This window comes from Rattus norvegicus, chromosome 1 (assembly GCF_036323735.1).
Source record: "Rattus norvegicus strain BN/NHsdMcwi chromosome 1, GRCr8, whole genome shotgun sequence".
In the NCBI taxonomy this organism is placed as follows: Eukaryota; Metazoa; Chordata; class Mammalia; order Rodentia; family Muridae; genus Rattus; species Rattus norvegicus.
The window spans coordinates 105,530,196-105,557,358 of record NC_086019.1 but is presented as its reverse complement, the minus strand read 5'-3'; the positions used below and the strand labels follow the sequence as shown (position 1 = coordinate 105,557,358).

The window sequence follows — 27,163 nt, the reverse complement described above, 5'->3', positions numbered from 1 at the left end:
TAGGAGCCGGGCTTGGAAAAACGGGGCTCTGACCTTTATTTCCTATTGTCACGGTTCACCTAAGTCAATGGAGGGAAATCCAGTTAGGAGACAGAGACATCAGATGAAGGGAAGCTTCGGGGAGAGGTTGAGGAGGGCAGAGACGGGAAGCAAGGAGGAGGAGGAGGGCAACAGAGAGTCAAGGCCAAGGCAGGGTAACGATGGGAGCAGATGGGAAGAGACGGAGGGAAGCTCAAGAGGCCTGGGCTTACAGGGATTGGAAAGGAGTCTCTGGGGAAGAGCAGGGCACAAATTAGAAAACCTGCCAAGGGTTGAGACAGAAGGGGACCTGCAACCCTAGTTATAGCCCCTCGAGTCCTTGCTGGTAGCAGAGCTGGGCCTGGAGGCGGGGGCAGCACTGGATGTCTGGCCACTGCCGGAGCTGAAGCCTCTACTCATCTCGGATCCCATGCTTTGGCTGTGACCGCCTCCTGTCCCGCTCTCGCGGCCTCTGCTGGTCTCTAGATACCCAGTAGACCCCAGGTAGCTGCTGGAGCTAGTGTGTTTGAAGGCCCCACGCCCCCCCTGAGAGCCCCGGCCGGACACAGGTAGTCCACTGGCACTGGTGGAAGCCAAGGTCACAGGGCCTGGAGCAGAAGCAGAGTCACCAAAGGTGACATGGCTTATGGAGCCAGTGCCACGGCCTCGGCCTGTCTTGTGGCTCAGGATAGACTCAGGGACTACGCTGGCCTTTCTAGCGTGCACAGAGGCAGCTGCTAAGGAGATGCGTGGGCTGGAAAGAGTCAAACTTGGGCTGCTGTCCCGCTTCTTTGGAGACCCCTCCTCATCCTGGAGCTGCACCTGGAAGTGGGCAATATTAGGGGGTCAACGGGTTTAGAAATCCTTCCTACCGCCCCCTGGCCCGAGAGCCCCTCTCTCACCAACTTCATGACTTGACTCAGCAGTTCCTCCTTGCTCATAGGGTAATCGTCTTTGATTACAACCCCTGAGGAGTCCTCCCTCAGGTGGGAGAAAGGTAGAAAGTCTGGTTTCATAGGTCTGCCTCATACATAGATCCCAGCCGTCCTGTTCCTGCCCCCTCCCCTTGGAGCATCAGCACCCCATCTTCGCACTCTATCCCGACCTCCCTCCAAGCTCTCATTGCACCCGTTGTGCCTGAGAAAGCCATATCCGAAAGCCATACCCATGCCCTCCACCCCACCCCTTTTGTCTGCCCCCTGTGGTCAGCCCCTTCCCTGCTGGGCCCAAGCCTCACATGGTGTCAGGAGGCTTGAGTGGGGTAGTCTTCTTTGGGGGTTCCTGTATGCTCTGACCCAGTGCCAGAAGCGCAGCATCAGCCAAAGGGACATTGTTCTGAGAGTGTGGGAGTCTAGAGTTAGTGCAGGCCTGGCCAAGCCTGATGCCAACACCCAAGTCCCTGCCTACTCACCTGGACCTCAAGGAAGGCCTGCACCGTGAGAAGCTGCACCAGCCGCTTCTCAATGGTACTCAGGAAGAGACCTATGTCCCTATCCCGCATGTAGGTCTTGACCCCAAGGAGATCCTTGATGACACTGTTGTCACACTGAGCCTTGTCGAAGAGAACCTGGATATCTGGGATCAAAGAGGAATATTTGTCAGGGCCCCTGTGCTCCCCTCACACGGTACATAACCACAGCCTCCCTGCAAAGGCAAGTTTCAAAGAGCGAATGACTCTGTGCAGCCCAGACAGCCAGGCACAACGTCCATTGGCCTAGCCTCAGGTTCAAGAGGGTAAAGGGAGAGTTACCATGACGCTGCCTTGGTGGTACACGTTGGCTGAAAACAAACCTCATTCCCACCAGCTCAATAATGCCAGGGCTCAGATCCCACCTGGAACACATGCATCCCAGAAGCCACCAGGTTACCACCCCTTGCCCTAAGCCCCATGTTTCCAGTTGTATTTAATTGGTGAACAGACTGATGGTAATGACAGAAACACCATAGCTGAGTCCTGTCTCCCCTCACAAGTGAGCCTGTCCCTCCAGCTGCCCTCCTTAGAAGCCTTGTGACATCCCTGGATATTCTTTAAACATATATCGTGATTGATTCTGGTTCATGTTTAACTTCCTAAAGGATGTCTTGGCTACTCTGCTAAGAGGAAATAACAGAAAGAGGGACAACTTTGTAACAGCCACTATTATAGGTGGAAGTGCATCCCTCTAGGTTCCTCCTTTGGAAGTCTAAACGTCCCCAGTGCCTCGGGATGTGATTTCTTAGGAGACAAGGCCCCTTGGAGTACGGTAACTGCTAACGCAAGAGGACACACTATGTGCTTCAGACACACCTAACCTTGTAAAACAGATAGGAAAACAAGCACACATATACACATACACAAACACACACATCTGTACCTATGTGCACACCTGTATAGCAGAGCACACACATGGACACCTACATGCAAAAACAAGGGAGACAGAATGGACCCACGGTGTAGACATTCAATGCGTCAAGTTGCAAGATGGAGGAAATTAAGCCATTCAGAATCAAAGAGGCACACAGGAGCACACCCGCCCTCACGCCCTCTGAAGGACCAGCTCTTCTGACCTCCAGACTGTAAGAAATGCCTACGCTTGAAGCTATGCAGCCCTTGGTTTTGATGGACAGCCCACAAGATGATGCTCACGCCAAGAAGTGGAGTATTCAGGAACCAAGATCGAGACAGCACTAGACATCCCCCAGTGCATTACCACCCTGCCGTGATATGATGTTGCTGACACCCTCCGAGACATTGACAAACAAAAATCAAATAAACGTGGCACAGCAGCTAATGTGCCACCATCCCGCTAGGTGTCAAAATGAAAGGCCAGCAGCAAAAGGTCAAAGTTTCCAGTGAGACAACGAAGTTACAGGCACATTCGTGCGTCAGAGAGAAGGGCCACCTGCTGAGCTCTGCTAGGAGCCACAGCACCCCAAACCTTTCTGTCCCTCTCCATCTTTACCCTCCACCATCACCCTACCCAAGCCCTGTAGACTAGACACAGTCATTTCCAGAGACTCAGAAGAGTTCAAGAGCAGGTGGCCCTGGGACCCACAGGCTATGTGGCCGGTCTCCTGAAACTCACTCAGCTGCACTGACACTAAGAAAGGGAGACAAAGGGGTTGGGGATTTAGCTCAGTGGTAGAGCACTTGCCTAGCAAGCACAAGGTCCTGGGTTTGGTCCCCAGCTCCGAAAAAAAGAATAAAAAAAAAAAAGAAAAAAAAAGAAAGAAAGAAAGAAAGAAAGAAAGAAAGAAAGAAAGAAAGAAAGGGAGACAAAACCAGATAACAGCACCAGTTCCTACACATGTGACTTCATCTGGGGCAGACCCAGACTCTCACATGGGGGTTGTACTGGCTGGTGCGTGTCAACGACACTAGCTAGACTCCTCGGAGAGGGAGGAGCCTCCATTGAGGACATGCCTCCATTGAGATCCAGCTGTAAGGCATATCCTCAACTGGCGGAAGGGGGTGGGGGGAGCCCTTTGTGAGTGGTGCCATCCCTAGGCCGATGGTCCTAGGTTCTGTAAGAAAGCGGGCTGAGCAGGCAGGCCGTGGGGAAGCAAGCCAGCAAGCAGCACTCTCCCATGGCCTCTGCATCAGCTCCTGCCTCCAGGTTCCTGCCCTGGCTTCCTTCGGTGATGAGCAGTGATGTGGAAGTGCAAGCTGAACAAACCCTTTCCTCCCTAACTTGCTTTTCGTCATCATGGTGTTTCGACACAGCAATAAAAACCGTAAGACAGAAGCCAAGCAAAATTCTAGTTAAAACCAGGAGAATACCTTTGCAACCTCAAATAGGTGCAGACTTCTTACACCACAAAGCCACTAATTGTACTGACAATTTTGGAGTTCTGGTTTCTTTTTAAAAAAAAAAAAAGAGCACAGAAATATTATAAGAATGTTTTCATTGTTATCCCAGGTGTGAGATATAGGGCTGCTTCAGACTCTGCCCAGCTGCTGATTTTCCAGCTGGGATCGTTTCTATGATTGTGTGACATTTAGAATGCTGGGGTCTTTCTGAGGGTCTATAAATGCTAGGGGCCACATTGTGGGTGGGTCTGAATATTCTTTAAACATATATCTCGATTAATGTTTGTTTTGTGGGTTGTGGTTTGTTGGTGGGTTCTTGGTTGATGGTTGGTTGCTGTTGGTCACGGTTTGTTAAGTAGCCATGCACCAAGAAGAAACAAGAGAAGATAAGCTAGCTACCCTGCAGGCAAAGATCAGACGTGCCCGAGGTTACCCAATGCACCTAATCAGCAGGAAGCAGTCTAAGATAACGGCGCCCCTTTCTGAGCCCTGACTTTACTCAGGGACCTCCTTCCTTCCCTACAAAAGGGAGTTGAGTCCATCGTACCAAGTGTTAGATAGAACAGTTCAGTTCATGCAGGAAAGTGAGAGAGTACACAACCATACAAAAAATTATTTCCAGAATCAAAAACAATCCCTATACTTAGAACAAGAAAAGCAATTTAATTCAATACTCAAACATAGTTGGAGAGATGACAGTTAAGAGCACTTGCTGCTCTTGCAGAGGACCCAGGTTCAAATCCCAGCACCTACATGGTTGTTCCCAACCATCTGTATCTCCAGTTCCAGGGGATTTCAATGCCCTCTTTTGATGTCTTCAAGCATTAAACATATATATGATATACATACATACATACATACATACATACATACATACATACATGTAGGCACACCATTCTTACATAAAATATATAAATCTAATGTTTAAAATGTTCAACTATTTAAGTAGCTATGTGTTAGCCAGGTGGCTCAGTGGGTGGAGGTCCTTACTGTCAAGGCTGACAACTTGAATTTGATTACAAGAGCCCATTTGGGGGAAGGAAAGAACCAACTACGGAAGTTGCCCTCTGACCTCCACATACGTGCCATGGCACATTTGTGCACAGAGAGAGAGAGAGAGAGAGAGAGAGAGAGAGAGAGAGAGAGAACAAAGCCAAACAGGAATGTCACGAGACAACAATAGGGCGACAGTCTTGGTAAACCCTGACAGCTCGAGAACCACATTGAGTGCTGTAGTTATAATGATGTGATGGGGAGACAGTAGGGGAGTGGACACATCTACATCTGTGACACACAATGTGCACACAAAGGCATAGAAGGAGAAATTGCCATCGTGACCCACAGCTTTAATCCCAGCACTTGAGAGGCAGAGGCAGGCCAATCTCTGTGAGTTCGAGGCCAACCTGGTCTACAGAGTGAATTCCAGCACAGCCAGCGCTACACAGTAAGACCCTGTCTCAAACAAACAAACAAGTAAATAAATAAATAAATCTAAAAGAAAGGGGAAGAAAGAAAAGAAAAGAAGAAAAGGAAAGGAAAGGAAAAGAAAAGAGAGAAAATGAGAGATTGGGGGCTGGAGAGATGGCTCAGAGATTAAGAGCACTGGCTGCTCTTCCAGAGAGTTCCAAGTTCAATTCCCAGCAACAACATGGTGACTCATAACCCTCTATAATGGGATCTGCCGCCCTCTTCTGGCCTGCGGGTGTACATGCAAATAGAGCACTCATAAAATCAATAAATCGTTTTTTAAGAAAAGGCAGAATTGCTCTGGAGAACTGATTTTCCAGTAAATATAAAAGTATTCTGGCCTATGATTCAACAGTCACACACCTGACATTCATGAACAGACAGATGGAAGAATGGATGGATGGACAGATGCACCCCTGATGGGCTGACCAAAGACATGGGATGGACAGAGAAACAAATGCACAACTGGCAGTGGAATGCCTCTTAACGACCAGCTCCCCACAGACTCATTGTATCCTTCCTAATGAAGAGCTTGGGGCTGGGAGAGGGAACTTGGGGGGTGGGGGGACTTACCAGTCTTGATCTTTTCCAGCTGAACTCGGAGAACCTGGAAGCGAGCCTCCAGCCGCTCCGACTCAGAGCACACTTTTTCCACATCCTGCTGCAACACTTTGCACTGCTGCTCTCGCTCCAGGCTCTGCTTATCCTGACTGGCATGCTCGCTGACTAAGGCTTCCTGCATCTGCAGCGACAGGGGTTGGAGCTGGATCCGCTCAGGGCTTGGGGAGAGGGTTTGGGAGTCTGGGCGGAAGGGCAGTGTGAGGAGGGTTGGGCCTTGCTCACCTCTTTAATCTCCTCCTGAAGATGGTATAGTTCCGAGTTCTGCTCATTGATGAAGTTAAACTCAGCAAAGTTGCGTTCCTCCACTGGGGGAGTGCAGGGGGGTCCAGAGGGATGGAGTTAGAAACAAAAGGATCACTAAGGGCTGAAAGACGACAGAAACAAAGGCAGAAAAACAGAGACAGATGAAACAGGAACAGCCACAGAGGGCACCCACCAACACACTGAGAAAGACAGGGACGGTAAAAGGAGATTTGGGAAGGCCCCAGGAAACAGACAGAGAGGGTTGAGAGACAGATATGAAGAGAGGGAAGAAACAGAGACGCAGATGCAAGGCAGGGACAGCCAAGCAACAGGATGAAAACTGGAGACAAGGTAGGGTCCCCAGGGCAAGGCAAGTGCGCCTTGCTGCGGGTGGTGCTGGGTAGCCCCGCCTCCTCGTCCACTGTGCCCACTCACACTCCAGGTATTTCTCCACCAAAAGGTCCGGGTCGCTCTCGCCGGTCAGCTGGGCCAGTTTGTTCAGAGTATCCTCGTAACGCAGCACTAGCTTCTCTTGGGAAGTCTTTCTGAGTCCTTCTGAGGTCTCCCATGCTATGGGTAACACAGGGAAGTTGAAGGCTTGTATCCTGGACAACACTCCATCCCCACCCCGCCCCCGCCCCCTCCACCGCCACTGCCACCCAACAGGCTCTGCTATCCTTTGGCCCACCTTCTCCCAATGGGCTTCGCCCTCTCCGAGGGCCTAGGGATTATAACTGTAGTGGCCCTGGGTTTGGTGCTAGGTGCAAGCATTGGCCTCACCTCGCTGTTCCTCCTTTTGCACCACACCGGGATCCGGCTGTCGGTCATGGTTCTTGAGCTTGAGGAATCGGTGCAGCTGCTCCAGATGCGATATCTGTCGCAGTAGGATCTGTGCCTCTGTGTCACTCTGAGCCAGCTCCTTCTCTGCACGCTCCTGCAGCATGCCCATCTTGGTCTTGGCCTCTTCCCTGGGGCAGGAGGGGCACGTCAGTCAAAAAAAGATGGCTGCCTGAGCTGGGGTCAGCCTGGGCCTACGGAACGACGGTACCAGCTGGCTTCACGAGGATGCTCAGAGAAAAAGCAGAGAAAGTTCTAGGCTGGAAGAGCTGGGTCAGGATTGGGGCTAGATATGACAAGACTGGTGGACACACAGGGGACACAGAGGCCAGGAATCATGTGATCACTTACTCAGAGGGTCAAAGGATGCAGGCAGGCCCTGCCAGAGAGTATTCCCAGACTCAGCAAAGGCGGTCTGGGTGACACCGAAGTCTGGGTGTTCTGTAGCTAGAAATGAGTAAGGCTGGGCAGTTGGGTCTTTACCACACTCTAGTAGGTCCTATTCCCGCAGGAAGACTCTTGTGGATGCCCCTGCCCTAGGCCATTCTAGTTCTGATCTCATCTCTGCCATCCTTGATGGGGGGAGGTCCTCCCAGAGCCAACCCTGAGGGCTAGTTAGTCACTCTCTAACATACATGGCCTCCCCTGACAACAGCAAGCCCCAATCCCAAGAACCTGTTGGTTGTTCAAGCCATAACTTCCCAGAACTGAAACCAGCCTGCCCCTGTGCCCCCTTGACGGTCCACTGCAGGTGGCTCAATGAACTACGTCACCGGGCAGAGAATTACTAGCCAGTCAGATTCCCTTCCTCGAAGTTAGAACTGAGAGAGCAAGTTGAGAACAAGACACCAAAGACAGAAGGACATCTAAATAGAAGGTCAGAGGTCAAAAGCCACCCAAGGTGTGGAGAAGCTGGACCTGGATGGCAGGGGTTGAGGGGTGGAGGGTGACCAAGGTAAGAGATCACAGACTTTGGTCAGGGAATTTGCCATCAAACCTGACAACCTGAGTCAGATCCCACAGGGTGACAGGAGAATGCTGAGCTCTGCAGATCATCCCAGCCTCCGCATGCACATCGTGAGCAGGCATGCGGGCATGCAGACACAGAAGCACAAAGTAAATAAGTGTAAAAAGATCAAAAAGAGAAAGAAAGTGCAGAACAACCAGCAGAAAGTGTATGTGCTCTGGATAAGAATGCACACACTCAGGCTGGAGAGATGGCTCAGAGGTTAAGAGCACCAACTGCTCTTCCAGAGGCCCTGAGTTCAATTCCCAGCAGCCACATGGTGGCTCACAACCATCTGTAATAGGATCTGGTGCCCTCTTCTGACCTGCAGGCATAGACGCAGTACAGAATGCTATATATATAATAAAATAAAAAAAGAATTGTTTTTTAAAAAAAAGAATGCATACACGCTGTTAGAGGTGGAACTATGTTTGTGTGGCTCTCTTCTTTTGGGTTTGTTTTTTTTTTTTCTTTTTTTTTTTTTTTTCGGAGCTGGGGATCGAACTCAGGGCCTTGCACATGCTAGGCAAGCGCTCTACCACTGAGCTAAATCCCCAACCCCCTCTTTTGGGTTTGTTGAAAGATTACTTTCTTGCTTTTTCCAGGGTGTAGTTTCCCTCCTTGTGTTGGAGTTTTCCATCTATTATCCTTTATAGGGCTGGATTTGTGGGAAGATATTGTGTAAATTTGGTTTTGTCATGGAATGTCTTGGTTTCTCCATCTATGTTAATTGAGAGTTTTGCTGTATATAGTAGCCTGAGCTGGCATTTGTGTTCTCTTAGGGTCTGTATGACATCTGTCCAGGATCTTCTGGCTTTCACAGTCTCTGGTGAGAAGTTTAGAGTAATTCTGAGAGGTCTGCCTTTATATGTCACTTGACCTTTGTCCCTTACTGCTTTTAATATTCTCTTTGTTTTGTGCATTTGGTGTTTTGACAATTATGTGACAGGAGGAATTTCTCTTCTGGTTCCCCCTATTTGGAGTTCTGTAGGCTTCTTGTATGTTCATGGGCATCTCTTTCTTTAGGTTAGGGAAGTTTTCTTCTATGATTTTGTTGAAGATATTTACTGGTCCTTTAAGTTGGGAGTCTTCACTCTCTTCTATACCTATTATCCTTAGGTTTGATCTTGTCATTGAGTCCTGGATTTCCTGGATGTTTTAGGTAGGAACTTTTTGCGTTTTGCATTTTCTTTGACCATCGTGCCAATGTTTTCTTTTTTTTTTTTTTTTCTTTTTTTCCGAGCTGGGGACCGAACCCAGGGTCTTGCGCTTGCTAGGCAAGCGCTCTACCACTGAGCTAAATCCCCAACCCCGTGCCAATGTTTTCTATGGTATCTTCTGCCCCTGGGAGTCTCCTATCTCTTGTATTCCGTTGGTGATGCTTGCATCTATGACTGCTGATCTCTTCCCTAGGTTTTCTATCTCCAGGATTGTCTCTCTCTGTGATTTCTTTATTGTTTCTATTTCCATTTTTAGATCCTGGATGGTTTTGTTCAATTCCTTCACCTGTTTGGTTGTGTTTTCCTGTAACTCTTTAAGGGGCTTTTTTGTATTTCCTCTTTAAGGGCTTCTACTTGTTTACCTGTGTTCCAGGGAGTTTAAGGGAGTTATTCATGAGGGACCAAAACACCAATCAATGAATACACATGGAGGGACCCATGGCTCCAGCTGCATATGCAGCAGTGGATGGCATTATCTGGCATCAATAGGAGAAGAAGCCCTTGGTTCTGTGAAGGCTCATTTCCCAAGTATAGGGGAATGCCAGGGCGATGAGGTGGGACTGGATGGGTGGAAGTGGGAGCATCTTCATAAAAGCAGGGGGAGGAGGAATGGGAGAGGGAGGAAAGGGGGTAACATTTGAAATGTAAATATATAAAATATCCAAGAAAAAATGTTGTGGGGGAAAAAAAAAGAAAGCACACACACGGGCTGGAGAGATGGCTCAGCGGTTAAGAGCACTGACTGCTCTTCCAGAGGTCCTGAGTTCAAATCCCAGCAACCACATGGTGGCTCACAACCATCTGTAATGAAATCTGATGCCCTCTTCTGGTGTGTTTGAAGACAACTACAGTGTACTCATAAGTGAATAAATCTTTAAAAAAAAAAAAGAAAGAAAGAAAGAAAGCACACACACTTCCCATGCCATCTGTGTGGCGCATTCAGGATACCGGAGACAGAGAGGAAATGTGAGGTCTGTGGAGGCCTTGGAAAAGGAGAGCTGCTGCTCAAGGTTCTGGATAGAGCGATGGCTGTCCACAATGGCAAATGTTCCGGGCATTTTTGTTGTCTGACATGGGGTCTCATGCAGCCCAAGCTGGCCTCATACTGCGTTTGTAGCTAAGGCTGGCCTTGAACTCCTACCCCTCCCTCCTGAGTGCTGGAATGGCAAGTGTGGGTGCACGCACCATCACAGCAGGCTGGCTGGACACTTTTAAATGCTGACTATTGTGAGCATTAGAAAAACGAAGAAGAGACAGGAGAGGGAGGGAGGTTGGGAGGGAAAGAGGGAGGGAGAGAGGGAGGGAGAGAGGAAGGGAGAGAGGGAGGGAGAGAGGGAGGGAGAGAGGGGTGGGAGGGAGGGAGAGAGGCCTTAAGGTGGATGTGCAAATGCTCCAGGACCAAAGGTCCTGAGAGAGAAAGCCGGCACTGAGCAGAAGGAAGAATAGGTGCAGAAGGGCTGAGAGCCAGCACCTGAGCAGCTTCCACCTGCCAATCCGACCTGGCACAGCTGTGCCTGCAGGCTGTGTGTCTGCTCCGGCAGCCACGGCTACAGAGTAACCTAACCTAGCCATTCTCCACTGCCTCCTGGGCTCCCAGCCCCTGGGACCCAGGCCTGAAGCTGTCACAGATGGAATTCCCCATTCCCCACCACCCCCCAAGGAACAGGGTGTGGCAGAAAAGTTGGGGATATCTTTTAGGTTCCTCCCTTCTTTATGAGTCTCCAGGCTTCCAAGCCTCTACCCTGCTACCTAAGTGCCCTGGGGGTTGGGGGCGCTTACCTGGCAGTATAAGCAGAAGTAGAGGATGTGCTGAGAGCTCCAACCATCTCCTGAAGTAGGTGGATCTCCTACAGGGACACAAGGAACTTGCTCCCTCCAGCTTCCTACCACTCCTATGCAGACCCTCCTACGTCCAGGAAAGGAATTTTTATTTCTGGTTGTGTTGGTGGGGATTGTTTTTGTTTGGAGTTATCTCTGGCTATCCTGAGCCTATGTAGACCAGACTGACCTTGAATCAGAAAAGGGGTTGCACTGAGGTCCCAAATGGGGATAATCAGGAGGACAGGTGGGAGAGGTAACTTGGGAATCATTAACCCAGGAACAAAGCACCAGCCCAACTTGCCCCTCCGGGTTTGGAAACCTGCTTAGGTGTCATTTCTATGCTGGGATTTGGTATGGGGTATCCACCAAAGGTCTTGAGATGGGAGCTTGGTCCCTGGGTGGCCATAGTGGGAACTACTGGGACTAGAAGGTAGTGCCTACTGTAAGGTTGCTAAAAAACACTGACCTCAAAAACGACTGAGGTCCAGGTGCAGCCCTCTGCTTCTCCCTTGATTTGACCTCTCCTCCATGCCTGTCTTCCACCCACATCTGCCATGATGTGCTGGACCAAGAAGGCCCTAGGCAAAGCAGTCCTGTGCGGTTTGGATTCTTCACCTCCACCACTGTGAGCTCAATGATCTCCTTTCTCTATAAAATCCCCCACCTCCGATACTTTGTTAAATTCACAGAGTAACATATACCATGACCTGCTGTTCTGTTTTCTAGCTCCTTGGAAGTAGCTACATATTTTCAATAAAGAGAGATGATTCAGCAGTTAAGAGCACTGACTGCTCTTCCAGAGTTCCTGAGTTCAATTCCCAGCAACCACATGGTGGCTCACAGCCATCTGTAATGGGATCCAATGCCCTCTTCTGGTGTGTCTGAAGAGAGCTACAGTGTACTCACATACGTAAACTTTTTTTTTTTTTGAGAGAGAGAGAGAGAGAGAGAGAGAGAGAGAGAGAGAGAGAAGTAACAGATGGAGAGAAGCAAACACACATGCATGTGGACACACACACAACTTTGCAAAAAGAATCTAGAGGTGGATACCCCCAGAAATTAGGGAAATAAGTAACACAAGGCATTGAATGCAACATAGAAGGGGAAGGAATGGTTCCTGGGATAGGTTTTGGATGTTTGGTTTAGTTTGGTTTGGTGTGGTTTGGTTTGGGTTTGGTATGGTGTGGTGTGGTTTGGTTTGGGTTTGGTGTGGTTTGGTTTGGGTTTGGTTTGGTGTGGTGTGGTTTGGTGTGGTTTGGTTTGGTGTGGTGTGGTGTGGTTTGGGTTTGGTGTGGTGTGGTGTGGTTTGGGTTTGGTGTGGTGTGGTGTGGTTTGGGTTTGGTGTGGTGTGGTGTGGTGTGGTTTGGGTTTGGTGTGGTTTGGTTTGGGTTTGGTTTGGTGTGGTGTGGTTTGGTGTGGTTTGGTTTGGGTTTGGTGTGGTGTGGTTTGGTATGGTGTGGTTTGGTTTGGGTTTGGTGTGGTGTGGTGTATGGTTTGGTTTGGTATGGTGTGGTTTGGTTTGGGTTTGGTTTGGTGTGGTGTGGTTTGGTGTGGTGTGGTTTGGTTTGGGTTTGGGTTTGGTGTGGTGTGGTTTGGTTTGGGTTTGGTTTGGTGTGGTGTGGTTTGGTTTGGGTTTGGTGTGGTGTGTGGTTTGGTTTGGGTGGTGTGGTTTGGTTTTGTGTGGTGTGGTTTGGTTTGGGTTTGGTGTGGTGTGTGGTTTGGTTTGGGTGGTGTGGTTTGGTTTGGTGTGGTGTGGTTTGGTGTGGTTTGGTTTGGGTTTGGTGTGGTTTGGTTTTGTGTGGTGTGGTTTGGTGTGGTTTGGTGTGGTTTGGTTTGGTTTGGTGTGGTATGGTTTGGTTTGGTTTGGTTTAATGGGCTGAGGGTCTGGGCAGGAGCTTGGGCATGAACTCCACAAAGCTTTTTCTTCTGAGACAGGGTGTAGATCTGTAGCCCAGGCTGCCCTGCACCGACCTTGCTGCCTCTACTGCAGAGAGACGGGAAGACAAGTGTGCACAGATGTGCCCGGATTTTTGGAACTGTTTTTGTTTGGCTTGTTAATGTTTTACAAATTTATAAGAAAAGTTAGGTCAACAAAGACAAGACAGAAAAGTAAAACTAAACCCAGGTGGGGCCGCAACTCATGGGAGAGTCAGTCAACCACCAAAATCAGAATAAAAAAAAAAACAACCTCAAACAGAGGTAAATGAAGTGAGCTGTGTTCTATATGAGAAATAGAACCATGTAGAAGACAGAAACAAGAACTGAGCCAGGAAGGTTCTGAACAGATGAGCACACCAAAACCCTCCTAGGGGAAGGAGGGACTGATAGCAAGGGTGGGCCATGCTAACAGGATACAGCCTGTCTGTAATGTTCTGACAGTCTGGGTGCTCTGTAGGGAGGAAAGGGCAGGAAAGGAAAACCCAACAACACAGACACAATGGGCCCCCTCGGGACCTAGATCTTGATTTTTTTTTCCAACCCTACTCCCTACCAGGGGTGGAGGGGCGTGGGGGGTAGGACTTGGGAGAGATAGCTCAAACGTTAAGGTTAAGAGGTCACTTCCAAACACCCACCCTGGGCCGCTTCCAACCACCTACCGCCAGCTCCAGAGGACCTCTATGTGCACATGTACAAACCCACAAGTAGACAGACATGCACATAATTAAATATTAAAAGATGAGTTTTTTTTTAAGAGAAAGAAAACGGAACTTGTTGGAGAAATAGTACCAGGAGAGGAGAGAGCAGGAGAGGGTGCAGGAAGGGGACAGTGAAGTGGCACCCAGAACCAGAGGGCCATGGCTGGTAACTGTGGACATTCACCCGGAAGTCACAATGCTGAACCTAGTAAGAATGTGACATCATAGTGGGCGTTATTCAGGCAAAGGTGGAGACTCCATCCCAGAGCATCTCCTCCTTGGCTGTGACGCCTGAACACCAGATCCCAAGGCCAGCTTCTTCCTAACGCACCCTGCCTCCAACAGAGTACTAAGCACAGCAATGGTCCACACAAGGGACCTCCTCTCCAAAACACAGCTGACCACAACACCAAGGTCATGGTGGGGAGGGGGTTGGGCAAGACTAACCAAGGTACAGGCAGAGCCAGAAAGAGCCAAGTATGATGGCTCAGATCCATCGCCCAGCAAGGGGGAGCCTGAGGCAGGAGGATGGGCAGAAGTTCAAGTCCAGCTTGGACTATAAAATAAGAGTCTCAACAAACCTATCCAAATGTACATACACATAGGACCTGAGCAGTTACATATATCCTTGTGAAGGATATATACGAGTTCTATGTACAGTTATAAGTTTAAAGTTGTTTTGAAAAAGATTTTTAAGGGGGGGTGAAAGGAGGGAGGGAAGGAGGGACAGAATGTTAGCTCTTCAAAGTGCTTTGAAGGTGCTCAGGTCCTGGGGGATGTGAATGGCTTGGTGGGCCTACAGGTTGCCCCAGATGACAGAGTCTAAAGTGAAGCTGGTGTTTGTGCATGGGAGTGAGATAAGGGGAGGTGTGTTCTTCCTTCTCTCCCACTGAGGAGGTGGACCTGGGCCTAGGAGCCCTGCCTGTGGACACAGAGAAGGAAAGGAGCACCAGGGTGGAGCCTCGAGCCCCCACCTTCTTCAGCTTGCGGTCCATATTCAGGTAGCGGCCCCTCTCGATGCGCAGCAACTCCAGCTCTTCCCGCAGGGCTGCATTCCTCACCAGATGGATGTCAAAGTGACAGGTGACCTGGGGTGGGTGTCGGAGCTCTTATGAGACCTGGTGCCTGTCAGAGGTGGGGACCACCCTCCTCCCTCCAGGGGAACCTGAAACCTACCCATCCCAGGATCCTTTTGCTCTCCGTCTAAGGGGACCCTCAAGCCCACAGTGCCTGTCCTCCCAACGCCCTTTGATCCGAGCCTAAGATCTATCCTGGAGAGCTGGAGGCCACACACCCTGTCCAACTGGTCCTCTAGGATCCTGATCCTTCTCTGGATCTTCATCTTCTGATCCAAGATGACATCAGGAGTTGAGATATCCTTACTCTGCGTGAGGATATGGGTCTCCCAGTCCTGGATCTGGAGGGAACGCAGCATCCGTCACATGCCTGGGAGAGATGCATCAAGGACATCTGCTGTCCCGGCAGCTCCAGCATCCTTCCTCCTTTCTGTAGCACCTAGCTCAGCCAAAATGCTCCTGCAGCCACCAGACACCCAAGTCTGGGCAACCACAAGAACTGTGGCCCATGATTAGCCAGCTCTACTTCTCTTCTGGTGGCCTTTTTTTTTGTTTGTTTTTGATTGGTTTGGTTTAGTTTGGTTTTTTTTTTTTTTTTTTTTTTGAGACAGCTTTATGTCCCTGGCTGTCCCTGAATTCGATATGAAGACCAGGCTGGCCTTAAACTCGGAGATCTACCAGTCTCTACCTCTCCTGGTGTTCTTGAAGATGCCCATGAGATGGAAGGGTTGGGTTGCTGCTATCATGTTCCCCAGAAAGAGGAGGATGCTGGGAGACTAAGGCCAGCAGTTAAAAGGGGTCTGAGATACTGAGGTTGCCTAGAGGCCCCGCCAGCTTCCCACATGACCTGGTTTCTGAGCTCTTGCTGTGTCTGGACTTACTCAGCAGCGTGTAGACTGAATGAACCATCTGACTGCTTCCCAGTCTGGCTGATATAGGCTAGATAGTACACCCAGAAACTCCTGTCAAACACCCTGAGGCCCAGTACCTCAGAATGTGACTGAGAGACAGATTATCAACAGAGACAGACAGAACTGCATAGTGAGATCCTGTCTAATACAAAAACAAAAACAATCCAACCAACTGAACAGAAATGGTGGGCAAAAAACCAGGAGCAGGGGACAGGTGCCTGCTGAGCACTGGGGAAACGACCCAGCCTGTACCTTGATCTTGGCCAGTGGTCTCCAGGGCTGAGAATCGATTTCAAGTGTACCGCTCCCTGAGGAGACCTCTGGCAAAAATAAACAGGCACCAACAACAAAACAGATGCCAACTCCAGACTCATCCATGAGGGCACATGGGCATAGGTCGGTTGTGGCCTACCGCATGCTCCTGGTGGCTTGAGGGATTACCACAAGGTGGCAGTATTTGCCTTTCAGTGAGGTGACATTCCCTCAAACCAGTTTTCAGCAGCAGCTATGATAGAAATCAAATGAAAAAAAGACCCAAATTGGGGGATCCTGAGTAAAGTGTACAGAGCAGACTCTCTTCACCACTCTTAAAACTCCATGTGGATCCACAATCACCCCCAATTAAATTTTCAATCACAGCAGCCGGGAGGTAGCAGCGGCAGTGCACACCTTTGATCCCAGCACTCAGGAGACAGAAGCAGGCAGATCTCTGAGTTCGAGGGCAACTTGATCTACAGAGTGAGTTCCAGGACAGCCAAGGCTACACAGAGAAACCCTGTCTCAACAGGAAAAAAAGTAAGAATGAAATACAGAGCCAGAGCAATGCCCCAGTGGTTAAGAGCACTTGTTGCACTTGCAGAAGACCAGGGTTCAGGTCCCAGCACCCACCTGACCTAACGCCCAAGTACCCATAACTCCAGCTCTAGGGGAGTCTGACGCCCTCTTCTGGCCTCCATGGGTACCTCTGTGCACATACTTCATACGGGCCCACACAAATAAGAGATAAAAAGAAAACGTAAAAAGAATTTAATGTGAACTTTTTCTAATCTATGCATATTATTTTTTACAAATGGCTCCTGAGTTCTTATTACACAAACACTTGGTGGACTGCTTGAACCATGCTGGGTAAAGCATAGCCATCAAAGGCGCACTGGGGTCAGCTGGGACAACTCAAAACCCACAGGACTACCGGAACTCTACGTCAGTGCTGCGGGCTGCTGCTGTGGGAACTGGCCGTTCTCACAGTTCTCTGCCAGCATTCCCCTTGCCTTGTATGCCTGCAGAAGGCTCTAGATAGGAATGGTGGGGAGCCAGCTTCAGAACAAACCCCCTCCCAAGGAGCCCAGATGCAGAGCCAGAGACTGAAAGACGGGATCCTGCTACTTCTTTCAAGGGTACATCCCCAGTAACCTCGCCACTTCCTACAAAGTCTCCTTTCTCAAGCCTCTGGAAATTGTCCTTTGGGTGCTCTATATTTAAAGTTATTTGTTTGGTTTTTTTTTTTAACGTTTATTTATTCTACGTATCTAAGTACACTGTAGTTGTCTCCAGACTCACCAGAAGAGGGCATCAGATCCCATTACAGATGGTTGTGAGCAGTCAGTGCTCTTAACCACTAAGCCATGTCTCTAGCACCAAGAGTTGGAATTTTTAAAGCCTGGGACTTTTAAAGTTTGGAATATGTTATGCCGTGATGATATAGTGGTTAGTACTCTGCGTTGTGGAATATGTTATATATTGTGATGTTGCTATTATTAACATGCATCTTAGGGGCAACAGGAAAGGGGAGGCTATGGTTTAACAAATGATATGTTTGTGTGTTAAACTGACCAGGGGTCAGTTGTGTATCAGTACCACATTGATTTCATAGTTCTTGGGCCTCTAGGCTCAGTATCTCCCGAAGCGGCCCAGTGTGAGATCTCTTGAACCTCATCAAATAACTACTGGCAGATATCTTAGTTAGAACTTTTATTACTGTGATAAAACACCATGAGCAAAAGACAACTTGGGGAAGAAAGAGTTTATTTTAGCTTACAAATCCTGAACACAGTCCATTGTGAAAGGAAGCTAGGGAAGAACCTGCTTACTGGCTTTGTCATGGCATCCTCAGCCTGATTTCTAATAGCTCCTGGAACCACTTGCCGAGGGTGGTACCACCCACAATAGACTGGGCCTGCCCACATCAACCATCAATCAAGAAATACACTGTAGGGCTGGAGAGATGGCTCAGCGGTTAAGAGCACCCGACTGCTCTTTCAGAGGTCATGAGTTCAATTCCCAGCAACCACATGGTGGCTCACAACCATCTGTAAAGAGATCCGATTCCCTCTTCTGGTGTATCTGAAGACAGCTACAGTGTACTTATATATAATAAATAAATAAATCTTTAAAAAAAATACACTGTAGACTTGCCTATGCGCCAATCTTTTTTTCTTTTCTTTTCTTTTTTTTTTTTTTTTTTCGGAGCTGGGGACCGAACCCAGGGCCTTGCACTTGCTAGGCAAGTGCTCTACCACTGAGCCAAATCCCCAGCCCCCCTATGCGCCAATCTTATGGAGGTATTTTCTCTATTGGGATTGGGATTCCTTTTTCCCAAATATGTCTCTAGTTGTGACAAGTTGACATAAAACCAACCAGCATAACTGACCCCTTGTCAACTTGAGCTCTCTCTGGACCACAGCTTCTGTGTGCTGACCCTGAGGAAATACTTCCAAATTTCACCTCAATGATTCTGGTCTCTTAATCACAGTGGAGTCTTCAGTCCCAGAAGACCAAAATCAATTGTCCCAGTAAAGTGAAGGTTTTGCTTCAGCAGTTCTTAATTCAAAATATCACAAAAGTGACCCTGGTAGAGTCTTTGAAAAATGCTCTGAAGCCAGACCTCCATCATCTGCATGGCTCTCAGGTTTATCTTTTTAGTGTCTACAAAAGATCACACAGCCTGAGCAGCCAATGGCATTTCCAGTCCAAAGTCCCAAAGTCCTTTCACAATCCTCCCCAAAACAGACTGTCAGGTCTGTCATGGCAATACCCGACTCCTGGTCCCAATTTCTATCTTAGTTAGGGTTTCTATTGCAATACCCCACTCCTAGTACCAATTTCTATCTTAGTTAAGGTTTCTTTCTTTTTTTTTTTTTTTAAGATTTTATTTATTTTATGTTTGTGAGTACACACTGTTGCTGTCTTCAGACACACCAGAAGAGGGCATCAGATCTCATTACAGATGGTTGTGAGCCACCATGTAGTTGCTGGGAATTGAACTCAGGACCTCTGGAAGTGCAGTTGGTGCTCTTAACCACTGAGCCATCCCTCCAGCCCCTTAGTTAAGGTTTCTATTGCTATGATAAAACACTATGGCCAAAGGCAAATTGTGGAGGGAAGAGTTCAATTTCCATCACAGTCCATCATGAAGGGAAGGCAGGACAGCAGCTCGAGGCTGCTGAAGCAGAGGCCATGGAGAACCACTACTTACTGGCTGGTCTCTCATAGGCTTGCTCAGCCTGCTTTATTATAACACCTAGGACCACAGTGGGCTGGGCCCATCCACATCAATCATTGTCTAAGTTGAGGTTTCACTGCTGAGAAGAGACAGCATGACTGAGGCAACTCTTATAAAGGAAAACATTCAGTTGGGGCTGGCTTACAGGTTCAGAGGTTCAGTCCATTGTCATCATGGCAGGAAACATGGCATCATGGTGCTGGAGACAGAGCTGAGAGAGTTCTACTTCTTGGCTGGCAGGCAGCAGGAGGGGACTGTCACTGGGCATAGCTTGAACATAGGAGACCTCAAGGCCCACCCCCACAGTGACACACTTCTTCCAACATGGCCACACCTACTCCAACAAGACCACACCTCCTAATAGTTCCCTAAGGGCCATGCATTCAAACCTACAAGTCTATGGTGGCCATACCTATTCAAACCACCACAATCATCAATCAAGAAAATGCACCACAGACTTGCCTACAAGCCAATCTTTTTTTTTTTTTCCTACAGGCCAATCTTAAGGAGGGATTTCTCAATTAAGATTCCCTCTTCCCAAAGAGGTCTAGCTTGTGACAAGATGACATAAAACCAGTCAGCACAGCAGCTTACTACACAGGGTCTCTGCCGTCCCCACCATATGGCTCTTTTCAACGTGGCACATGGTGGTGAATGGCTTCCCTTCTGTCTAGTAAAAGGGGGTCTTACTGACATAACCAATCAAGGGAGTGACTGCCACCATCCTGTCACATTCTGTGAGCTTAGCAGCTCACCGTGGGTATGACTCGGCTAGATCACCTTCAGACCATTCACCACCGCCAGGATAAGTGTCAGCGAGTACAAAAATCAGCCAAGCTGCAAATCAAGGCTTTGAGCTCTCAGAGCTGTCTTTCATCATGGCCCTGACTTCTTGAGTTTTCTGTCACATTAAAAACAAAACAAAAGGGGCTGGGGATTTAGCTCAGTGGTAGAGCGCTTACCTAGGAAGCGCAAGGCCCTGGGTTCGGTCCCCAGCTCCGAAAAAAAAGAAAAGAAAAAAAAAAACAAAACAAAACAAACAAAACAATAACAACAAAACCAACAAGGGCTGTAGAGATGGCTCAGCAGTTAAGAGCACTGATTGCTCTTTCAGAGGTCCTGAGTTCAATTTCCTGCACACAACCATCTGTAATGGGATCCAATGCTCTCTTCTTATTCCAAAAAATAGAGATTTTTGTTTTAATTCACCAAGGGGTTGGAGAAATGGCTCAGCGATTAAGAGCATTGGCTGCTCTTCCAGGGGACCCAAGTTCAATTCCCAGTACCCACGTCTGTCTGTAACTCAAGTCCCAGTGGACCTGACTCCTTCACACAGACATACAGGGAAAATGCCAGTGTACATAAAAATAAAAAATAAGTAAATAAAATCTAAAAGGGCTATAGACATGTCTCAGACATTAAGAGCACCAACTGCTCTTCTAGAGGTCCTGAGATCAACTCTCATCAACCACATTGTGGCTCACAACTATCTATAATGAGATCTGGTGCCCTCTTCTGGCCTGCAGGCATACATGCAGGCAGAACATTGTACACGTAAAAGAGTTTTAAAAAAAAAAAAAAAAAAAAAAACTTACTTAGAAATTAAGAGCTCCAAGACAAAGTTTAGGTATCATTAGTTCAAAAATACCTCTTGGGAAGTTGGGGATTTAGCTCAGTGGTAGAGCGCTTGCCTAGCAAGCGCAAGGACTTGGGTTCGGTCCCCAGCTCCGGGAAAAAAAAAAATACCTCTTGGGGTCCAGCGTGGTAGCCCATGCCTTTAATCCCAACACACTCGGAAGGCAGACTCAGACAGATTTCTATGAGTTTAAGGATAGCTTGGTCTAAACAGTGAGTTACAAGACACTATAGTAAGACGTTATTTCAAAAAACGAAACGAGAAACATTCTTTTCCAGTGGTTAAAAGTATTCAAATAGGTCTATGGTCCAGCTAAAATTTTAGTGTGAATTTGGGAGTATTTTCTTTTGTTTGGCACACATTGCAGGGGATGTGAATTGGGATTCAACGCCTGTACCCTTGAACCTTCCTGCCTCAGTTTCCCAGGGTGTCGGCTTTACAGGAGTACACGCTACCCCTAGCTCTGGATGGAGCTCTGGGTGGATGCTTTTGGTAGCTCCATTTTTTCAGATAAGATCCCAAGACTCAGGACAGTTACTGCAAGGTCTGATGGGATGGCAGCCAACTAGGAGAACCCACCTGTTTTTCCAGGGCCCGGTTCTGCTCTTGCAACGCCTCGATTTCGATCTGCACCTGGGCCCGGCACTTGAGAAGATGGTCCATGTCCGCCAAACGCTTCTTGTCTCCCAGTCGCTTGACCTGGGTCTGCGCTACGTTAATCTGCATCTGGAGCTTGGCTCGAAGCATCTCCAGCTGCCGAATCTCCTCGCTGTCCATGCGGGAGGAGCGGGCGGTCCACACAAGCAAGTGGCAGCTCCCGACAACCAGCTCCAGCCGGCGCCCCTCATTGAGTGAGCCCCGAGCCTCCCCGTGACCCTGTGCTTCTCGCAACCCCATCCTCCAAGGATTCCTCTCTTTTCTCTACCCTAGCACCTGACTCTCCAGAGATTCCCACAACTCTCAGACCCTGCACCTGCTCCGATGTTCCTACCTTTTATCCTGTCCCTTTCATGACCACTCCCCCTGTTCCCCAGCTCTTTCCCCACCCCTGCACTTGCCCTAGCCTTCTTCCTTTCTCCCCTCCTCCCAGGGCTCGGAAGTCCCTTTTAGGTTCTTTTCCCCAGCTTACACTTGCTTCCTGATGCGCTGGTGAACTTCCCTGCTGTATGCCCGCCTTTCCAACTCCATCACCTTGCGTTGTCGGTGCAGGCGGCTGAGTTCTCCATCCACTGTGGATGAGACCAGGCAAAGGACCCAAAGGGATCAGGACTGTCCATTCTCCACAGAGGGTCCCTTTAGGATCTCAAAAACTGCAACTGTACCCGAGTCCCAGCCCTGGCATCCTATGGGACCTCATCTCTGTCCCTGTGTCCCCAGTAGCCAAACTGACCCATTCCCTTCACAACCATTCTGGCTTAAGGATGCTCCTAAGAGGCCTCCGGGTCTAAAGCACCTGGGACTGGAGAAAATGGCTCCCTCCTGGCCTTCTGTGGGACTGTAGTGGCCTCTCTCCTACTCTCCTCTGGGCTCCATCCAGTCTCACACTCATCTCCCTACAAGGTCCTCAAGGAGTTCCTACACCCAGAATGGATTCCTCCTGCCTCTTGGATGCCTCAGCCCAGCATCCAAGGCCGAAGGAGCCTGTCATACCCATCTGTCTTAGACAGGTTTCCACTGCTGTGAAGAGACACCATGACCAAGGCAACTCTTATAAAGGACAACATTTAACTGGGGCTGGCTTACAGGTTCAGAGGTTCAGCTCATTATCATCAGGGTGGGGGCATGGCAGCATCTAAGCAGGCACGGGGTGGGAGGAGCTGAGAGTTCTATCTCTCGATCCAAAGGTAAACAGGAGAAGATTGACTCCCAGGCAGCTAGAAGGAAAGTCTCAAAGCCCAACCCTGCAGTGACACACTTTTTCCAACAAGGCCACACCTCCTAATAGTGCCACTCTCTGGGCCAAGCATATTCAAACCGCCACATTCCACTCTCTGGCCCCCACAGGCGTGTTCAAAACATGAGTCTGTGGGGGCCTTGCCTAGACATAGCATGACACTAAAACATTTAGTCCGACTAGAAAGGTCCCCATAGTCTATAACAGTCTCAACAATGGTAAAAGTCCAAAGTTCAAGGTCTCTTCTGATGTTCATCCAATCACTTAACTGTAATCCCCAAAGCAAGACCAAAAGCCAGCTGGGCAAACTCCAAACTCTGCATCTCCATGTCAAAGCCCTCTTCAGATCTCCAACCTTTCTCTGCTTTGTTGACTGCAGCACAGATCTTGCTCTTTGACTGGCTCCACTCCCTGTTAGCAGCTTTCTTCAGTGGGTATCCCACGACTCTGACATCGCAAACAACTTGGGGTATCCAAGGCAACTTAAACTTCGCGGCTTCTTCCCAAGTCTGGGATCCACACATGATCTTCTGGGCTCCTCCAAAGAGCTTGGATCACATCTCTAGCACTGCCCTCTGTAACACTCTAAGCTCTGGTTGACTCCACTCCACTGATGCTGCTGTTCTTGGTAAGCATCCCACGGCACTGACATCTCCAATTCGATGGAGTCTTGTATTGCAACTAGGCTTCACCAATAGCCTCTCGTAGGTTCCCTTCATGGTGCCAAGCCTCAACTTCTTTGCATGACCCCTTCAGTCCTAAGCTGTCACCTGCAGCTGAGGCTGCACCCTGACCAATGACCTTCTCTGGCCTCACACAGTGCCAACCCTCAGCTGTTCTCCATGACCTCTTCATGCCTTCAAAACCAGTACCACTTGGGTGATTCTTACACATCACCATGTACCAGCTAAGCACAAGGTACAACCTCAGCTACCTTTGGAACACAGCTTCTTTGTGCTCTCAGAAAACACTTCCCAGAAATTATCCCTTCAGTGATCCTGGTCTCAATACACCGCTAATTCCCTAGCTCTAGCTAACCAGGTCCAGTAACCCCTTCTAGACTCTGAAATCAGAGCCACAGGTCCAAAGCTGCCCAGTTCTACTGCTTGCAGAGGCTGAAACATGTCCCCTGTCCTATTATATTATCACCAGCCTTCTGTTTTCCAACTCCTTCACTGCTGTTTGGAAACTTGCTCTGTAGACTGACCATGAACTAGACCTGCATGGCTTTGTCTCCTGAATGCTGGGATTAAAGGCCAATACCACCAGGCCTAGACTTAAGCTTTTCTTTATCTGGAACTTGCTGTGTACCAGGCTGGCCTTGAACTCAGAGATCTGTTTTCCTCTGTCTCCTGGGATTGAAGGCAGATACCACCAACCCTGGGCCTAAGATTTCATGGTCACTATGCCTCAAGATCTGGATCCACAAGTATGTTCTCAATTTCTGGATTGTAGTTCGTGCCAGATTAAAAGTCCAAATGAGAACAATAACCAGGTAATAACACCTAACATAGCATAACTATTCCTTATTCAACTGCAAACAGAAACAGTAAGTTTAGTTAAGTGGGATCTTGCCCTGAGGTTACCACTTCCTTAATCTGTTTACCTCCTTGAGCACAAGATTCAGTTCCATTTCACTTCCTGGTGTCCCTTTATTCTTGAATACATATTTTGTATTTTTTTCTTTTTAAACTTGCTATGCTTGATCGAAATGTTCTTCATGAGAGTAAACCAGAGGACAAAGTCTGTGCTGGGCTTTTCTGAGACTTCCTTTGTCAATGTAATCTGATTCTCTTCACTTTAGCCTTAGCCTCAGGGAGACTCTTCAGAAAGGGGTTAATAGCAGTCACATTGTTCACCAATATATATAAGCAATCTCTAGGCCACATACTAGCATTCTTCTATGAAACCCTTGAGCCAGGCCCCCACAGTTCAACTCACCCTCAGCAACTATGTCTTCTATATTCCTACCAGGATGGCCCATTAAGCCCCACTTAAAGCATTCCATTGCTTTCCAAAGTCCCAAAATCCACATTCCTCCAAACAAAAGCATGATCAGACCTATCACAGCAATACCCCACTCCTGGTACCAATTTCTATCTTAGTTAGGGTTTCCATTCCTGTGAAAAGACACCATGACCAAGGGAACGCTTATAAAAAACAACATTTAATTGGGGCTGGCTTACAAGTTCAGAGATTCATGAAGTCCATTATCATCATGGCAGGAAGCATGGGAGCATCCAGACAGACATGGTGCTGGAGGAGCTGAGTTCTACGTACATTTTATTCCAAAGGCAAACAGGAAGACTGATTCCCAAGCGGTAAGAATGAAGGTCTCAAAGCCCACCCCCACAGTGACACACTTCTTCCAACAAAGCCACACCTACTCCAACAAGGCCACACCTCCTAATAGTGCCATTCTTTGGGCCAAGCATATACAAACCACCACACCATCCCTTCAATCTTTCCCACCAGCTTCCCACCCTCAGCTGAGGACTGACCCAAACCAGTGTCCACACTCCTACCCTAGCCACCCCTGCCATAAGCTGTATATGCAGTTCTCTCTCCTCCAGCGTTTTTTTTTTTTTAAAGACAAGGTTTTTCTATATAGCCCTGGTTAGCCTGAAACTCAAACTACCTCTGCCTCCCCAGCAGAGATGAAAGATGTACGCTGTCATACCGGTCCTTTATCTATTTCTGTTTTAAATTACACTTAGGTAGTATAGGAGGGGCCCAGGGGAATTAGTTGGTTTTCTTCTCCCACCACCTGGGTTCCTGAGAGGAACTCAGGCCATCAGTTTGATGCCAAAAGTCTTTGCTAGCTAAGCCACCTCACGGGTCCTCCCCTAGCTATTTTCTGGATGTCCTGGACCCCATTCAAACCTCTCCTGAAGTCCGATGTCTTCCGGGCCACCCCATTGCCAGGCCTGACCTCACCACATGCCAGAAGCCCCCTCTGTTCGGGCTCGAATCTGCCCCCAGGAGAGGGCGCTCCTGGGAGGCCTCCCACCCCGGCTCTGGAACTTGAAGAAGCTGAGGACAGAAAAGGAACTTCGGAGGAGACGAGGGAATCATGAATTACCTGGTCCCTCCAGGAAGATCTCGCTTCCTTCTTCGGAGCGGGCGCTCCTGGAGGACAGACCCAAACGCATCTTGGATGTAGTGGTGGCGTCCCTGCAGGGGACACTAGCCTCAGAGTGCGCAAGTCAGCGCACACAGCGACCAACAGCACCGCAGCCTCTCTGAGCCTCGACCCTTCAAGGACTACATCGCTCACCCCAAACACACACAATCTGGGTCCTGCGGCTTGACTCTGACTCGGTCCCTGGGCCGCCTCTCCGCACCTCTGAACCCCGGCCGGATTGGGATGGGGTGGGGACCAGGTCTCGGCTCTACCGGCTCAAGTGCCTGACCAGCCTTTGCAGCTCCACTCTCACTGTTGTAGTCTGGTTACTGGGGAGACAAGGGGCCAATAAGACCTGAGAACAGCGGAAGAGGCGGGCAGGAGAGATCAGTGGGAGACTCAGTAGACTCCAGTCTTGGACTGAGAGGGGGCCAGGCCAGAGAGGGAGCAGGCCAGAAGACTGGCTTGAGGGGACGGGGGCGGGGCTGAAAAGACCCTAGAGAACAGCGGTTCTCCACCAGTGGGTCGCGACCCCGTTGCGGAATCCAACGACCTTTTCACAGGGGTCACCAAAGACCTTCGGAGAACACAGATATCTATATTACGATTCATAACTGTAGCAAAACTACAGTTACTTATGAAGTAGCAACGAAAATAACTTTATGGTAGGGCGGGTCACCACAGCATGAAGAATTGTATTAAAGGGACGCAGCATTAGAAAGGTTGAGAATCCTCGCCCTAGGAGACAGGAGTCTAGAGAGCCGAGGCTGAGCGGGGGGAAGGGGAGGAGCATAGGTAAAATCAAGGGCGGGGCCACGGGAGATCTTCTTGTGAAAGGGGAGGGGAGAAAGTGTAGTACTGAGAAGAGGCGGAGCCAGAGGCTGTTAATAGCAAGGAGAAGGGGCTTGGATGCTTAAGGGGCAGGACTGCAGGCAGAATAGCCTGTAAGGGGCGGGGACTAGAAGGGAGCGGTCGGAGGGTTTAGGAAGAAGGCCGGGCTTTGGGCTTGCGGGCCGGCCCTGATATTTAAAAAGAGTCAAGTGAGGTGCCGGGGGATTGACTTGGATGCCTCAGAGGGACACTTTCCGGACGTCAATGTGGGTTGCGTGGAGCGCGGTACTATGGGCAGCGCAGCATGTATCCGGGGAAGCAGAATCTGAAGGAAAACGTTTAGAAGACTTTGGGACTAGGCGGGGTCCTTGGTGCTGATCCAAGAAGAGCGTGCCTTGGACTGGTTATTTGGGGGATTCATGGTTTAGAGGAACGCTCACCACTATCTCAGATCCTACACAGGTTCACTACGCGTGCGCAACCAACGGTTTGGGGACACGTAGGGCAGAGCCGGAAGTGGGCGTGGGCGGAAC

General features: G+C 49.1%; 1 protein-coding gene across 8 annotated transcripts; it reads right to left on the bottom strand.

Moving 5' to 3' along the window:
- Odad1 (outer dynein arm docking complex subunit 1) lies at positions 1-27,163 on the bottom strand. Of its 8 annotated transcripts, XM_008759387.4 has the most exons (16): positions 27,071-27,163; positions 25,953-26,128; positions 25,758-25,849; positions 21,911-22,010; positions 21,361-21,550; positions 14,954-15,076; positions 14,634-14,747; positions 10,982-11,049; positions 6,920-7,107; positions 6,575-6,709; positions 6,119-6,201; positions 5,849-6,017; positions 1,430-1,593; positions 1,256-1,353; positions 921-999; positions 13-840 (listed from the first exon to the last, which is right to left on the bottom strand). In XM_008759387.4, exons 3-16 carry the CDS (start codon positions 25,825-25,827, stop codon positions 337-339), a joined length of 2,085 nt encoding a protein of 694 aa, XP_008757609.1. In that variant the 5' UTR covers positions 25,828-25,849; positions 25,953-26,128; positions 27,071-27,163; the 3' UTR covers positions 13-336. The 8 variants fall into 8 exon arrangements, with proteins under 8 accessions (NP_001119749.1, XP_008757609.1, XP_063118247.1 ...); NM_001126277.2 differs by lacking the exon at positions 27,071-27,163 and having other exon boundaries at positions 1-840; positions 25,953-26,099; XM_063262177.1 differs by lacking the exon at positions 27,071-27,163 and having other exon boundaries at positions 25,758-26,053.